The 17,924-nt window shown below is 33.9% G+C and overlaps 1 protein-coding gene across 1 annotated transcript in view; it reads right to left on the reverse strand.

The window, feature by feature from the left end:
- The window catches only part of ADAMTSL1 (ADAMTS like 1), a 386,862-nt gene that overhangs the window by 203,705 nt on the left and 165,233 nt on the right, over positions 1–17,924 (reverse strand). The window contains exons 8-9 of the mRNA XM_051987060.1: positions 10,924–11,035; positions 5,441–5,579 (exon numbers count right to left, since the gene is read on the reverse strand). Coding sequence (XP_051843020.1) covers positions 5,441–5,579; positions 10,924–11,035 — 251 coding nt within the window. The remainder of the gene's footprint in view (positions 1–5,440; positions 5,580–10,923; positions 11,036–17,924) is intronic.

The following is a 17,924-nucleotide window of genomic DNA, read 5'->3' on the forward strand; positions in this document are numbered from 1 at the left end:
CCTCAATTTCTTCATTTGTAAAATGGTAGAATTGATATTTTCTAGATCAACCTGAAAAGGCCGTGAGGAATGGGGGAAACAAAAATATGTTAAAATGTGTACTATTTGTTAAAATAACCATTGTTTTGCCTGTAGAACAGCCCATTTTATAGCAAATGCCCTTTGGATGATTATAACTAAATGGTATATTAGAAAAAGGTGTTTTGGGATACCAGGTCTCTCTTCCTATATTGCCCATAATTAATTGCTTGGTCTTGTGTGAATTCCTTTATCAATCTGAATTCCAGTTCTCTAATCTACAAAATAAAGGACTTAGAAGATAATAATAATAATGGCTCATATTTAATACAGCACTTTTTAAAGCACTTTGTAAATGTTAACTCATTTGATCCTCCCAGCACCCCTGTGTAATAGGTGTCATTGTTATAAACATTTTGTAGATGAGAAAACTGAATCAGACAGAGGTTAAAGTAACTTGCCTGGATCACATAGCTATTAAGAGGATTCTGGGGAAAGAATCAAGCTCAAACCTTCTTGATTCCAAGTTTCATATTTTAATGCACTGGGACACCCTCTACCTTTGAGAGTCTATGATTTATCTTAGTTTCTTGCAAATAGGTTAGTGACAATTTGTGTTTCTATATAACTTGTACAAATAAATAAGATATGGCAGAATTCCAGTGTAGTTAAAAAAAAATCAAATGAGAACTGCATATATCATTGCTTCTTACCTATCCTTGATCAAATATCATCTCTTTAACTACAACTGGCAATGGTTAACTTAAGGGAAGAGAGGTGATGATAATGCTGCTGCTGCTGCTGATGGTGATGGTGATGATGTTTAAATTTAGTGTCAATTGAGAATGAATCAAAAAGAGCTAAGAAAATATTCCTTGACTTCTGTTCATCTTGGGTATAATCTACTCAATATATTGATGAGAGTTACATAAATTATTTTTAGTATTATTTTGCATCACTGAGTAAATACTAATGGATTCCATAGCCTAATAAATGGAGCCTTCGTAGGAGTATCTATTGATTGTGAACTTGAGAAACTAGGATCCTTATTAATTATCATCAACCAAATAATTTATTCTTCAAAATCTCACATGTTCTCTTACCAGAATATCGTTTGTAAGGGCTCTTTCTCTTTTGCTGTTCAAAGGACTAATACAAGTCACTGCAATGACAAACTGCTGAAGCTTAAATATCAGAGATTTTCTAAGTCAATCCTCTCATTTTACAGATGAGGAAATATAGTCCCAAGAAATGAAATGACCTGTTCATGACACACATAATTATGGCAGATTTGAGATCAGAACCTAACTCCTGATCCAGTGATGACATACTGCTCATTATTAAAAATGTTTTTTTTTTTAAATCACTCTTGGAGTCTACTTTGAAACCTATGTCTCTATTACCCATGCCTTGCTAGGAATAATTAATGTAATTTAGAATAAAACCAAATGAGACACGTCAGCACAAAAAGGCCAGTAAAGCCATTTGGAATCCCTGTATACAGGGCATGCAAATTTGGGTATTAGTTTATGACTGCTTCTCTTTAAAGTCCTGGGGGAAAGGGGAAATCTGGATACAGTTTTGCTGCTAGAAACAGATTTGTTTGTTAATGATGGTGAGGATGATAGTGTGATGAGTGAGAGCTTTTTTCACTTGTCCAACAATTACCAATTTAATCCCCCCCTTCCTTGACTTGGAGTCAGAATGAGAATCTCATGCCAAAGAAGGAGAAAAGGGTGACTGCTCTGTTATTCTCTCAGCCTGTCTCATAAACCTTGAAAAACTGCTGTCTAGCAAAGTTGTCCTAAAAAAAGTATTTCAGACTAAGGTCAGTGCAGAAGGTGATGTTTATAATGGTCCAATCTTGTCCCACTGTCTTTATGGAGCATCTCAAATGGAATTTAAGCTCCTCTCAAAATACCAAATCACTAATTATCTAAACAAAAAGCATCTCTGTAATTTGGGCAAAGCATTTGCTTTGCGAAAGTTCTAGTTATGTGCTGGAATCATTAGGAAAACAAATCTGATTCTCTATCAAGAAGAACATCTGATGGGGAGAAGTGGTACTGCTCACTATAAAGCCCCATGGATGCGAAATATCTATCTAAGTACTAGTCACTTCTCAGACAATAATAGCATTTCCCGATCAGTTTAGATGAGAGACTGTGTGCTAACAGACAGTATATACGATGGGTGCATGTTTTGGTATGTTGCTGCTATTATAGAGTAAAAATTCCTAAGCAGAAATTCAGTCCAGAAAAAAAAAAAAGATCACTCTAGATCTGACTAGGATGTCAGCAATTTCTGTAGTCAAAAGGGCCACTCGTTATAGCCATGGATGTGGTAGACATAAAGCAGGGGAGAAAGAAAAAAATAGATTTGACAAAAAGTATAATTAACCAACAAGGGAGAGAAACAAAATAAAGGGGGGGGACATATAAAGAAAAGACTTATGATGTCCCTAACAAAAGTCTCAGTGGATACCATAAATTCATAGAATCTAGAGTTGGGATCAATTTTAGTGTTCATCTGATCTTACTCCCTCATTTTACAGAAAAGGAAACCGAGGCTATGAGAAATTATACAGATCATACAGATAATAAAATCAACAGAACAAATCTAGACCTGACTACAAATCCAGTTTTCTTTCTATTATATTATGCTGTCTTCTTTATGTCTCAATTAAACCTTCAATAATGGAGTCTAGAAAGAAATTATTCATCTGTTTATTGTGCTAAGAATATTATGAGGTACTTAAAAATAAATAATTTTCAATATTTATAGTCACAGAATTTTGAACTGAAAAGGGACTGATTTCCTCCTTTTATTGATGAGAAAACCAAGGCCTTGATTACAAAGATAGTAAGTTGAAGAGCTGGGACTTGAACTAAGAACCTTGAATGTGTTTTTCAACAAAATACCTCTTTTTCTTGCTACCTTAGTGATTTCTCAAGTGGTACAAAGCAACTTAAAATCATCAAAATTAGATTATTTTTATTAGAACTGACAATCCCAACATTTTGCATTTTTGAATCTTTTGACTGGGCACTTAGACATACCTTTTTGTGTACCTTCTCCCCAATTGCTTTATTAACTAAAAAGCAACGTTGGAAGGGTTTGAGCCTGTACCAATATGTAATGGAAAAGGATATGGACTGCTACTGAATCACTGCATAGAGTCTGTCCCAGATAATGATCTTAGCCTTTCCTACAGAATAGAGTTTGATGAAGTTTATATTATTACCTAAGGGCAATGCTTGATCTTAGAACAGTGTAGTTCTCCTTTCTCAATTATTTTCTCTCTCTAATATAGCTCTTAATTTTTACAGCTTTGCCTAATTATTTCTTGAATTAAAAAGAAAAAAACCCTGCTTCCTGACATCTGTCTCTAAGTTATTTTCCCTCCCCTACATTTTTTTTACCACCACCTGTCCTAACATTTATACATGTGTGGTGGCAGATTTTAAAAAACAACATGGAAAATAGAAAGGGCATAAATTTCACATGTAAGCTTCTTTCAATGCAGAATTGCTTTGCTTTTGGATAATAAGGAATAGGCCAAAAATTCTACTCCAACAGAGAAGAGCATATAAGAATCAATGGCCAGAAAAAATGAATGTTATTTTTTCTTATTGTATTTATTTTTTTAAAGTGTAATTATCATAAAATGCTTTAATGTTGAAACTATCCCTCTGTGACCATTTGGCCTTTGCTATTTTTTCTAAGTTGGGAGAAATAGATCTCCCAGTCTTTCTAGAAATGCATGTCAAATTCTTTGGGAGTTTGAATTGTATGAGAATTTCAAGTCTGACTGTTTTCTGTTGGACTGACCTATCTGTCTGAACCAAAAGCTTCTATATGCCTCATCATTACTCTTCTTGTTGCAGCTGTGAATGAGAATGTGAGTTTAAGGGGAAGTATTTTTGCAATAGGGTTCTATATGGATGATAAAGATTCTTCTTACTCAAATATCTTGGGTAATAAAATTTCTAAATGTCAGGATTTCCCAAATAAAACAGCTAGAACATAATTTTCACACTCTAGTCAATTTTTCACACTATATTCATTTCTTCAAATGGACCCTTTTAAAATTTTTCTGATGTAATATATGAAAATAAACTTCTAACCACCTTTACTCTTGTGGTTGTCAAATATCAGTTCTTTGGAGTTTTAGTTAATGAAAATATTTTCTTCTGAGTTAATCATGGTGTTTTAGTTAGGTGGTATGATTAATGACAGAAACTGAGGCATTAGATCATATGTAGAATTTACTATTTCATATCTAAGCAAAAAACGGTAGAGGAAACCTAAACATTAAATTGTGTTGGACCCAACAGAACATTTTGTATTCACATCAATCCTGGAACTTAAAAAAAAATTAGTTCAAAGTATCGTTTTTTAATATGTTAAGTGACTGGTTGCTTATGTCTTAAAAAAAAAAAAAGCACAAGATTCTTCCTCATATCCCCGAGATTTGAGAAATCCATTTATTGAACTCTTCTACACAAGTTCATGACTTGAATTGTGGGATTGAATAGGTTGTTGGTTTTTAACATTCCTTTTCAGAAGCTGAGAATGATTAAGCTAAATTCTGGCAAAGAAACAACAGGAAGGGTTTCAATTTCAATTGCAAATGCTGCTTTCAAGAAAATTATTCTCTCTATCCTTCAGAAGGTGACTGCTCATTCCTAGTGGTATTTCATTCATAAGGCCTATTCTTTATCTTCCAAACAAATTATAAAAGAGATCTAAGCACCATGATGTGCTTATATCATTCCTTGAATCCAATAAATTAAAAACTGCTATTTTGCATCATTTTCAAGCCTGAATCTGCTCAAATGTGGCAAAATTTTAACTTCTGGGAAACTCAGTTTCTTCATCAGTAAAATAAGAAGTTGAACTTAGAAGCCCTTTGAGGTCTTTCTACTTGAAATTTTTTGGCTGTTGTTTTGAGTCCATCTCTTGATTAGATCTGTCAGGGAACTATATTTATATGCGGGGTGTATGCTTGGCCAAGAGCCAGAAACTAGGTTTCTTCTCATCATATGCTAAGATGAGAAAAAGCTATGATCTGGATGCTTCTGAGAACACTTTAACAGGCACAGTCTAGGAGTCATTTATTATCAAGAGTTTTATAAAGCAGATGAATAAGGAACCACAGTAAAATATGTAATGTCAACAAAAATCTACTGAGATCCCTTTCCTTGTGGATTGTAGGATTGCCCTGAAAACCAGTCTGGGAACGACCCTCAAATACTTCTGTTACAAAATTCATCATGGACTTTCCATGTGCAGCCTTAGTGCACATGAGAACATTTTGGATTATGGGCTATCTTTTTTTTTTTTTTTTTTTTTTGATTTTAAGATAATTATTCCAACTGGATTTCCACTTATTTTAAACCACTCATCAGCGTGGACTGACCTGGCAGGACAGGGGTCCAAGTTACATTCTTGAAGCTTTGGTTTGGGTTTGACATTCTCTGGGTAATAGTGGCAGTATTGATCTGCTACAACTCGGCTGCTCCGCAGATCATAGCACTCAGCCGAGGTCAGCTGGTAACCTGAAACATTCAAACCATCCAGACAAGTTCAAGCAAAGTAGCAGACACATCAAGACAAATTATTCTTGTATTTGAGTCACTTGGACGTTAGGTATTTCGAGAGGCATATTTGTTCTTTCCTGTACCAACCATTTATTATTCTGTTTTAATAATTCTAAGTTAATAAATGACCAGTTCATTCAACATGATTCTATGGAAGTCATATTTGACCATTTGTTACACTAATTTTATATTAGCAATGGTGGGGTTATTCAATAGTTTTATGAAATTCATATTTATAGGATTTCCTGAGGGATTTTTCAAGCTAGAATTTACCACTGACCTAAGATTCACACTCTACACTTCATTGTACTATTTAGACTCTCCATTTTTTGAAATCCCACCCACCTGGGAGCCCCAGGTTAAAGATCAGGTATTTTATGCTTTTCCTCTTCTCCCTGAGAGATGAGTGATCTTCCTTCATCGGAATCCATAATACTTATTTATTTATTTCTCTTGGGTATCCACATTTGCATTACATTTATTTGTTCATGTATCTTCCTTTCTTGAATATAATCCCTTTGAGGACAGGATCTGCTTTTTTATTTGTCTGTTTTTACTTTGCATTTTCATGATTCAGCAGTAGGGGCTATAGTAGGTATTTCAAAAATTCTTGTGGAAATTAATTGAATTTATATTTCTTTCAGCACTCAGCACAGTGTACTGTACAAGGAAGGCTTAATAAATGTTTGTTGCTGCTTGAATCAATAATTTATAAAAACATGATTAGATACTGAGTTTTCAAGGGTATAAGGACTTATGCATTATGTTTCTTTTGCAAAACTCAATAAAGTAATATAGTGTGTTGCACACAGCAGGTACTCAGTAAAGCTTTATTAATTAACCAACCATTTAGTTTATAACCTCAGTAATGCTTTACCTCAGTAATGGGCTAAAGTAATTAATCTCTCTCCTTAGTGATTTAGTCATCAAGAAGAATAAAGTCTATAATAAAGAAACACACTTCACAAAATCCTTAGGCCTCTATTCATAGCATTTAACTTTTTATAAAGGTCGTTACACTTATGTTCTATATTAGTATATACTCTCCTTAAAGAATCTTGCCTTTTCTCTGGCTCTTAATTGCATTATGATACAAGTCCTGATCTTGACCTCTGAGGACATTCTCAGAGAGAATTAATCAATGAATCAACAAGCAATTATTAAACTCCTAAGACATACAAAGTACTAGGTAATGGGAATGAAAATTCAATTAATGAACAATTCCTACTCTCAAGGAACTTAATAATAGAAATATTTGTAAATACTCTTGAGTAATAAGAAATAAAGATGATAAAATATTGATGTAGATGTTATTTAAAAAAGAGTATGAAAATCTATTTTCAGACTAAAATAATCATTTGAAAATATACCAAGCTTGGCTATATCATAAAATTCCTCAAATTTTCATTCTAATTTTCTGTAGATATGGTTTTGAGTTCAGAGACAAACTTGAAATGAAAACAATAAGTGTAATCTATTATTGGTCTCATTCTATCAGTCAGTTAATAAGTATTTATTAAATGCCTACTATGTGTCTAAAGTGGACAGAGTGCTGAGCCTGAAATCAAAAATACGCATCTTCCTGAATTAAAATCTAGTCTCAGATACTTTCTAGCTGTATGAGCCTGGGCAAATCACTTCACCCTGTTTGCCTCAGTTTCCTCATCTGTAAAATGAGCTGGAGAGGGAAATGGCCAACTACTCTAGTGTCTTTGCCAAGAAAATCCCAAAGGGAGTCACAATGAGTCTGGCATGACTGAAGAATACAAAAATAAGATAACCAGGATCTAAATAAGCAGCAGGCAGGATTTGGTCCTTAGGTCAGAGTCTTCCAACCACTGCTGTACCCTTTTAGATCTAGGCTTGTAGGTATCAGTACAGAGAAATCAGGAATGTATGAAATTGCTAAGGAAGACAAGAAATGGTTAGAGAGATATGAATAGATCCAAGAAAGGACAGGATCTTCAACTAAAGGAAGAGACAGTATATCAAAAGAGTGATCAGAAGCTACAGAAGTTGAAGGCTGGAAAAAAAAACCCAATAGCCATAAAATATGATAATTGGGAACTCTACTGGTAATCTTTGAGAGAATGATTATAATTGCTTAATTAAGGTAGAGACTATTGCAAGGCGTCAAGAGAAGAGAGCAGGAGACTTCTTTTTTCAAGAAATATAGCAGTGATGGAGAGGAATAGCATGGAACAGTAGATGAATAAACCAGAAAGAAAAATAAATGAAAGTTATTTGTTTATTTGTTTTTACTTTTTATTTTTTAGTGGTAGAGAGACTTCAGAGTATGGAAGGAACCAGTAGAGAGAAGAAATGAAAATGTATGAGAAAAAGGGGATGATTGCTGAAACAAAGTTCTGGAGGTAGTGGAAGAGCAGTGTAAAGTTACACCAGGAAGTATGAATCAAGGGTAAAGAAAAGGATTAGAAAATGAAGAGCAAGAAAGACATTATTTTAAAGAATAGGATAGTTTTTTGATAGATGGCTGCCATCTAATTTTCTCTAGGGAAGAAGCAGTATTTAAACCAACTTTTGCGAAGTTTTAGGGATGATTTGAAAGTATCTGTAACAAGTAGTCCAAGTCTGATTAGATTTAGAATTAGAATATCTGAGATTTAATCCTGAATCTGCCATTTACTGCTAGTGTAACTGATGAGATCAACTGACTTCATTGCTTAATTTATAAAATGAAAGGGTTAGAGCAGTGATTTAAAAAATCCTCTTCAAATCTAAATCTTTGATCCTAAGGACTTGAAAATACCTATCTTGATACTTCCTAAGTGTTGTCCACATTAAACATTCATTCAACAGATTTTCATATGGCAGGACTTAAGGTCCAGCATCTTGATTAAAACAGTTTATACTAGAATAAGAAATATACTAGAATAAAACAATTTATGCTAGAACTAGTAGAATATACTAGAATAAGAATAATTCTTGATCTCAATTTCCTTATCTGTAAAATGAGGATGGAAAATAATAGTAACTACATCATAGGGTTAATGATAGTACATGTAAGGTAAACTTTGCAAATCTGAAACTGCTGCAATAATAACACTTAAAAATAAGATTACTATATTATCTATGACTTCTTAGGCAAAATAATTTGAGTGACTTATCCAACCATCTAGCTACCTGAAATCTCTTATCTAGAAGGGAGGTGGGATGGTAATAGTAGGGACTAACGCATGAACACAGTTATGAGCCAAGACAGAACAGATGTCACAAGAGCCACACAAAGTGCTATGGAAGTCTAGCTGTTGGACAAGAATAAAAAATTCCAATGCTCAGATGACAATGATTTTCAAAATATAAGAAAAGATTTGAAATGACAACTGTATTTAATAAAATGTATAAGGATTAGAACCAGAGAATGCTGTTAAGAGACCTTAGAGAATGTTTGAATATGAATTAAAAGTAATAATAAATCAATTTGTATGTTAATAATGGGTATGTTGAGACTTTAAAGAATATTTGTTTGTGAACAATAAATTACAATAAATAAATTTGCATGTTAATAATATGTATGGAACTTAAAAAATTTTGTCTAGCCTGGTTCTTTAGGAAAGGAGGAAGTGAGATCTTATCGCAACATTTGCTATTTTATTTTACCAAGACCCAGGTCATATAATCTGAGAATTGGAGGAAATGGTGGTTTTTGCTTAGTTCATTCCATACCTGAAATTCCCATCCTCTCCTCCCTTGCTGCCTCCCACTATACCACTCTACTATACCTGATAAGTGGTCACCTATACTCTAAAGTCCTTCAGGGAAGAAGAACCCTCCTCATACCAGAGCAGGCCATGCCTATTTTGAACAGATCTAATTGTTAGAAAAACCTAAATTCACCTCTTTGTAACTTCCTATTGTTGTTTGATGTTCTGCACTTTAGTTCTAGACACCCCCCCCCCCCAAAAAAAAAGGCTAACCCATATTTCATGGTTAACATCTTGCCAGCAGCCTTATGTTTCACAATAAGGAGATTATTGGCATTTAGAAAGTTCTTTCAATTTTGTAAAAGACTTTACATATGTGACGTGTTTCTTAAAATGATCTTATGGACTACAGATATCATTATTTCCATTTTATGGATGACAAAACTGAGGCTGAGAGAGGCTAAGTGATTTGCTCATTATCATACATCTAGTAAGTGTCATCTACAGTATTTGAACCCAGGTTTTTTAGAGTGCAAGTCTAATACTCTATCGACTAAGCAATGATACAGAGGACATAGGAAAGAATGGCCAGTTTCCACTAAGCATGTTTTTTATTTTAAAAAGGAAAATCTCCAAAATTTTTCTTCAATTTTTAAAAGTGAAATTATTTCCTTTGTTAGTCATTAATACAGTCAAGTAAAATAAAATATCAAGTTCAAAGAAATATCAAATTATTGGCTATTCATTTTAAACAAAGTATTTTCATATTCAGAGTACATAGATCAACTGGAATTACTCTATTGAAATTCTCAAAATGTTGAATTAATGTTTTTAATAAGAGAGTGGAAGCACTTAATGGTATATTTGAATAGCTGTTCTATGTTATGAATTTAATATATCTTTCTACATTTCTCTTTGGAACCAGTGTACATCCTAGTTTTTAGTGCTTCTTTCCCATAATATATGAAGGTATATCAAATAGTTGGAAGTGAGCTCTCTTTCCTTGTAAAATACCTGAATCTGTTTTTCAAGGATTCTGATTGCTAATATATAACAAGTATAATTTATACCCTAGAATGAGTTTACTTATTAGCTGAATTAATGAATTTATTTCAGTTTGGACATTAAGGATCTAGGTTCCAGTTCCAGCCTTGCTCTAAGTTATTGTGATCTTAGGAAACCTCTTCCTTCCTCTAGGTCTCAGTTTCTTCTCATACAGCATGATGGATTTGGAGTGAATGGCTTCTGATTCTTTTTTGACTCTATATTCTGTGATCCTAAATAGTTGATTTACTTTTCAGAATCAGAGACCTAGAATTCATTTTATACACCTCAACAATTTAACTTAATGTCAATATAAAGCAAAATAAATTAAGCCTTATCTGGAACCAAAGACTTTTTTCTTCTATTAAAATGAACAAAACAAAACCTCTAGAAAGGAAAGATGTTTTAAAAGAGGTCATAAAAGAGGAACCATTTAAAAGAGGTTCTTATATGGGAATATTTAGCCCCTATACAAAGAAGATGACTAAACCATAATACCATGTTTTTTCCCTTTGGCAAATTATTATTCATCCGTAGTAGTACTACTCTTTCTTAGAGTATCTACTCTTTCTTAAAGGAATGAATGTTATTACCTCCTCCACAGGTTGCTGAGCAAGGAAAGAAATCAGTTTCTCTCCACCTGTGTATGATGGGCTGATAAAAAATGAACTGAACAGTGCTATCAGCAGCTCCAGCATTGTGGACCTGGAAGAGAAAAAATGAGAGTTGTAGAAATATTAGGGGTAAGACAGCTTAAAAAGGGGAAATTAACCCAAAATGAATAAATAAACAAACAAACAAACAAACAAATAAATAAATACAATGGGATCTTGCATTCTTTACATTTTTTGGTCACCTGTGAGGCTACTGTTGAAAATTTTTTTTCCATATTTTTTCCATTTCCATATTCCTGTTTCCATATTTTGTAGAGAATCTGGGCTTGCTGCTGCCATCTTTTGGACCTTCTTCCCTCTTCTTTCCTTCTTCTTCCTTCTTTCCTCCCCTTCCCTCCCCTCCTTTCCCCTCCCTTTTCCTTTCCTTTCCCCTTCCCTCCCCTCCCTTTTCCTTTCCGTTCCCCTCCTCTCCCTTCTCCTCCCTTTTTTTTCTCCTCCCCTACCTTTCCCTTTCCCTTTTCCTTTCTCTTTTCCTTTCCCTTTCCCTTTTCCTTTCCCTTTCCCTTTTCCTTTCCCCTTTCCCTTTCCCTTCCCTTTTCCTCCTGTAGCATGGGTTTCTTTGTATATGTATCCAACTATGTTTTCTGACCTCATTTTTCTTTATTCTATTTTTGTTTTTATAATGATATTTTAAATATATTATATTTTAAATAAATAATTATTGTATAATTTATATATTTAATACATTTTGTTTTATAATATTTTTAATTGTTCAAAATACATGCAAAGATAGTTTTCAACATTCACCCTTATAAAATCTTGTGTTCCAATTTTTTCTCCCTTCCTCCTCTGTCTCTCTTTCTAGACAGTAAGCAATCCAATATAGCTTAAACATGTGCAATTCTTCTAAATATATTTCCCCAACCACAACACAGCATTCTTACTCTTTCTGTTGTTGTTTGCTTGAATTTTGTTTCTTTCCCAGCTTTTTCCCCCTTCTTGATCTGATTTTTCTGTGTAGCAAGATAAATATATAAATATGTATACATGTGTTGGATTTAACATATATTTTAATATATTTAACTTGTATTGGACTACCTGCCATCTAGGGGAGGGGGTGGGAGGAAGGGAGGATAATTTGGAACAGAAGGCTTTGCAATGGTCAATGTTGAAAAATTACCTGTGCATATGTTTTGTAAATAAAAAAGCTTTAATAAAAAATCAAATATATTTCCACATTTATTATGTTGCACAAGAAAAATCAGATCAAAAAGAAAAAAATGAGAAAGAAAATAAACAAGCACACAATTAACAATAACAAAGAAGGTGAAAGTACTATGTTGTGATCCATATTCAGTCTCCATAGCCCTCTTTCTGGATACACATGATTCCCTCCATCAGGTCTATTGGAATTGGCCTGAATCACTTCACTGTTGAAAAGAGCCATGTCCATCAGAATTGATCATCACATAATTTTGTTGCCATGTGCAATGATCTCCTGGTTCTGCTCATTTCACTCAGCATCAGTTCCTGTAAGTCTCCCCAGGCCTCTCTGAAATCATCCTGCTGATTGTTTCTTACATAACAATAATATTCCATAACATTCATGTATCATAACTTATTCAGCCATTCTCCAAATGATGGATGTCCACTCAGTTTCCAGTTTCTTGCCTGTCACTTTTACTTCCTTATATAGCACATTGGGTACTGAGGTAAAGTTCAATTATGGTGATTCCACAATTATCAGAGATATGAGTAAGATGGATATCCAAACACAGGCAAGATCTGTTTTCTTTAATTTTTGTTTGTTGTCCTATGTCTAGTTTAATCCATAAATGCTCTCCAGATGATGTGGCTTATCTGGCTCTCAACCCAAACATTTTGCAGGCTTTTGTCCCCTTCTATGCTTTTGGCTATTTTGGAGAGAGTTCATGGGGCCAGCAAATTATCAAAGCATAAGTATCAATGACATAACACTTATTTTCTCTGTGCCCAGAGTAACATTGGATCTGGGGAATAACATGAAATATGTCTCTACTTTTTGCATTAAAAACTAAAAGCAGTGAAATAAGAGGACAAAATCAGGACAAAAAGGGAAGACCAAAAAAAATTAAAGATCAAACCTAGATGTGTTTTCTAGGGAAATGAAGAGTCCCTCAGAAAATATTCTAAAGGGAAATAGGGAAAGGGAAAATTAGTAGGTGACATCCAAGTAGATAAAAATTTTGCTCTACTGAGGGCAGAGTATTCTTTTTTATGGAGAATTAAAAATGATATAAATCTCTATTAAAATACAACTGTGACAATATAGGGTTCTCAACAATAGGGAGGCCTTTCCTATAGATTAATATTGTTCAGTCTTGTGAGTCAGAAGTAAAATTCTTAATTGCTTGTTTAGAGAGGTGGCTTAATCATATGTTTTAAAAGGATCATTTTTTTTTTGTTGTTCACAAAAGTTCATAATTCCCTTTGGAATTATCATTCTGAAGTTATTAGATGAAAGCTTCTAATTTGCTCAAACAGAAACAAAAAAACTACTGGGAAAATTTATTTTTCCTTTGTGGGAAACAAAACAAACAACCTTTCCTCCCTCAAATTTGTTCATCCCCCCCAAAAAATATCAAATAATTTGTAGAGAACTGCTATAAGATATTATAAATTTAAAATAATTTAATTTGTAGTAGAAAATAGGAAAAATATAAAAGGAAATTTCATAGGGTTTTTATATAAACAGCATAGAGGATAAAAGAGCAGAGAATTCTATTCCTAAGGAATTTGTACTTTTTTCCAGTTTCTCTACTGGTCTGAGAATAGGAGAAAAAACAAAAAGGCGCTGACTAGTTTCTTCCCATGATTCCTTGGGAGTTACTTTACACTCTAAGAGTTGAGAATAAGGGTCAATGAACACCTATGGGATGACACAATAGTTTTAGAGGAGTATTTTTTTAATGCTATTCTAATGTGAAAATTATATGCTGACCAAAAAATGCAGATGTGTTAGTGTTTGAAAGGATCAAAATAAACAAAATGGGTTTTTTTTGTTTGTTTTTTTCTTTGTTTGCTTTAGTCTTGTGAATATTTAAGTATTCAAATCTGTGATCTCATCAGTTTGGGTGTTCCTTCCAGTGAAGCAGGTTATTACCCAACCAGGCCTGTCTATACTATATGCCTCTTGTCAACAACCTCAAATAAGTTTGCCACAGGGGGTCAATCCAACAAGTTGGGGGCCTGCCTCACTTTCACTTGACACCAAGAGTGGGATTCCAGGGGAGCACTCAGGCTGTCTACACATCATCTCACGCTCTGATGATATCTTTTCTTCTTTGTTTTTCTTCAAAGTCCCTTATTTTTCATGTTGTAGCCTGCTCACACCCAACATGTGTCTTCTCCATTGTCCTTTGTGTGATATTTATTTTAAATTCCTTCGACACTGTTATGTTCCCTGACTCACAGCAATACAATGAGTCAAAAATAGTTTTTAAAAATTATTAGGCAATATAGTGAACTGGCCCAGCATAAATATTTAGAGGAATATGGTAGCTGGCAAGTGAAATTATCTTGGTATTTCTTTATCCCAATTCAGTTTCCATTTACTGACTATTAAAAAAACAACAACCCAAAAACAAAACATGAGAGTTTTATGATCCTAAAGTTAAGTTTTTAAAGAAGGTGATCCTTAGGAAGGGAAATGACTAGATCTCTAGCAAAGAACAACAAAGAAAATGGGGAAATGAGTTAAATAGATTCCCAATTGATTGAATTCAATGATCAGATACAAAGGTGCACATAAAAATGGGAAACCTAATACAGGGAATTCCTGTGGGTGGAAAATCCATGTAATTATTGAGGTCAGTTTTCTCTGCAACTCAAAATCTTAGTGAGTTGATTAAACTAATGAGAAGTTAGGCTTGCTCTGGTTACATGGGCAGAACATTGAAAATAGGTCTCCCTTGCTTTGAAGACAACTTTCAATTCCCTCTAGTACTCTTCCTCTTAGGTGGCAAGAATTGATCACCTGGATCGTTCTTCAGTATTTTTATCATTGACAAGAATGAAAGTAGAGAAGTAGAAACTTGCAGATGATATAAGAGAGAGAGAGGAAGAGCCAAAACATTGCATGACAGTCAGGATTCAAGAACATCTCCAGAAGCTAGGACAATGGGCCAAGTCTAAGATGATGAAACTTAAGAAGGGTTGAATAGAAAGTCTAGAGGCAACCAAAGAATTGTTCTCAAAATCTTAGTGCCATCATGTTCTTCAGGACTATCCATTTCCTGTCCTTATATTTCATTTTCTTAATAAAGTTTAGGAGTACAGAAGAGTCAGATGGTATCTACTTACTCCTCAGTAATCTACCCCCTACTTCCAAACATATGGAACCCTGAAAAACTCCACCCTACAAAAAGAAATAAGAACTTAACCAGCCAGGAAAAGTTATTGGATATTTGTGTTTGGTGGACTTCATATTTGCTTGCCTTCAGAAAAGGATCAGGGTTTAAATATTCACATTTTTTTTTTGACCAAGTTCATGTAGACATGCTGGGTTTTTTTTGCTATTATCAGAACTTCTAAGGTATTTGGGTGACATATTAGCACTTTAACTTTACAAGCAAAAAATACTCAAAATCAGGTCCAGTTCTGAAGCGTCTGTTGAGAGTTACAGTCTGACACTTTTTAAAGAGCAAAACACATCTGGTATATGTAATTTTGACCTTATGTTAATAAAAGAAAGAAAGAAAGAAAGAAAGCTCTGAACAAGCTTTTCTTTCTTGGGACCTCAACCGTTTGTTGAATGTAATGATACTTTACATGGAAATTAAATGAATTTGTAAAAAAAAAAAAATTAGTTGCATTTCCTAATATACATGTAAAGTGTAGTTACTATAAAATGTCAGTAGGAGCATGGTGTATCTTTGGGACAGGGAAGTGAAAAGGAAAGCTTTGTAATTAATGTTTACATGAAATAAAACAACTTTTAAGCACAAAGATATTACTCTTGCTCTAACACTATATTTGAAAGGACAATAAAACAAAAGAATACTATCAGTTTAAAGATTTTTATGGCATTTTTACTTGTAATTAGAAAAACTAGAAGCAACTCAAACATTCTGTAGTAGAAGAATAGATACATTAGTTATCTATTGACAATTGATAACGTCTAGAGGCAACTAAAGAATTGTTCTCAAAATCTGGTACATTTTAGTAAAGCAATACTGTAATGCACATAAGACCAATAATCATGGAAAAATAAAGAAATATATCTAGAACTTTATGAAAGAACTTAAAACACCACCACCAACAACAAAAACAAAGTAACTGGAGAACAAAGAATTTGCTATCATCATATCAGAGGAAAAGTGAATAGAAATGGACAAAGAAAGACATAGAAAGTCTTAAAAAATCCTGATCTTTTGTACATTGAAATGGAATTTATATAAAAGTAAATAAAAAGTTAAAAGCAAATTTAACTGTTGCATTGATGTTTAATGTTAAATGTACAATGTCATTTAAAATGATTTAATCCCTTTGCAAGGCTTTTCAAATGCATAAAAAGGGAGAGACATCAATGCCATGGAATCCCCCTCTTCAGGAAGGGAAAAGGCAGCTTCCAAATCCCAAGGATCTTCCCTCCACCAGTTTTCTTTTCTTCTGGCTGTGGGGATACCAAGAAACTCTTTTGCCCCAGACATGCCTAGCAGGGAGGCTGGGCAGTCAGGAGTCACCCCCTACCTGCCTTGGCTGTAGTTCAGTCACTCCTCTGATGAGCTTCTGTGCTAGGAAGAGGGAGGGTACTGGGGCAATGGAGGGGGTTGGGAAAGAAAAGGACTGGGGAGAAGTACTAAGTACAGTTGCCTCAGAGGTACAGTTTGCCTTAAGGTTATGGGACTGAGTACTACTCTCAAGGGAAAAAGAAGATTTTATTATTGGAGAGTGTCTGTGGGAGTATTTGCACAATTGTTGAGGGGAAATCCTTATGTATGGAAAGAATTATGATGAGAAAGAGACAAATATATTTATTAAAGTATCTTAAAAGTTTGGAACACAGTAATGGTCATCTAAGTATCTATTCCCATGAATTTGTTGAGACTAAAAGACTTTTTAAAAAAAGTTTGTATTTTGGGTTTCCAAAGCAGATAACTGTAACAAGGTGTTCTGCCACAGTTCTTTCCCTAAAAAACAAAACAAAACAAAACAAAAAACCAAGCATATTTGGCAGAACAAATTAATGCTTGTATAAAATTTCTGATTCCTTCTTTCTGCAGGCAGTCATCTTTTCTGAGAAATTCCGTGGCCTTTTCACAATTTGCTGGCCTGTGTTTGAAGAATCAATTTAATGAAAAAAATAGAATTATTACAGAAATATTCTCATCCAAAATGACTTGGCACTCCAGTTGCTAAAAGAGTGTATCTTAAAGTAGAAAAGTATAGTAGGAAGAATCCTGAAGTTGGTATCAGAGGACCTGAGTTCAACTCAAAAATTCAATTCAATTCAACAAATATTTTTTAGATATCTACTGTGTATAAAATGAGAGGCAACTTGGCATAATGCAAAGGTTCTTAATCTGGCATCACTGCAAACATTTTTCATAACTATATTTTAATATATTTGATTGCCTTTACAATTCTTTTTTAAAAGTTAATGTATTAAAAATTAATGTATTTAAAAACCTTATTCTGGGAAGGGGCACATACATTTCACCAGACTGCCAGAAGGGTGCATGACACAAAAAGGGTTAGGAGCTCCTGGGATAGCAGAATGAAGTTCTACCATCCCCTACTTCATCTTTAAGCTTTCCTCCATCCTTGGAGAGGCAGGTGGGTGATGTAGTGGATAGAGTGCTCAGCTTGCAGTTAGAAAGATTTATTTTTCTGAATTCAACTCTGGCTTCAGACCCTTACTGGTGTGTAATCATGGGCATTTTACTTAGTCTTGTTTGCCTTTGTTTTCTCACCTAAAGAAAGAAATGCAAACCACTCCT

The sequence above is a fragment of the Antechinus flavipes genome, chromosome 1 (genome assembly GCF_016432865.1).
Source record: "Antechinus flavipes isolate AdamAnt ecotype Samford, QLD, Australia chromosome 1, AdamAnt_v2, whole genome shotgun sequence".
NCBI classification, from domain to species: Eukaryota; Metazoa; Chordata; class Mammalia; order Dasyuromorphia; family Dasyuridae; genus Antechinus; species Antechinus flavipes.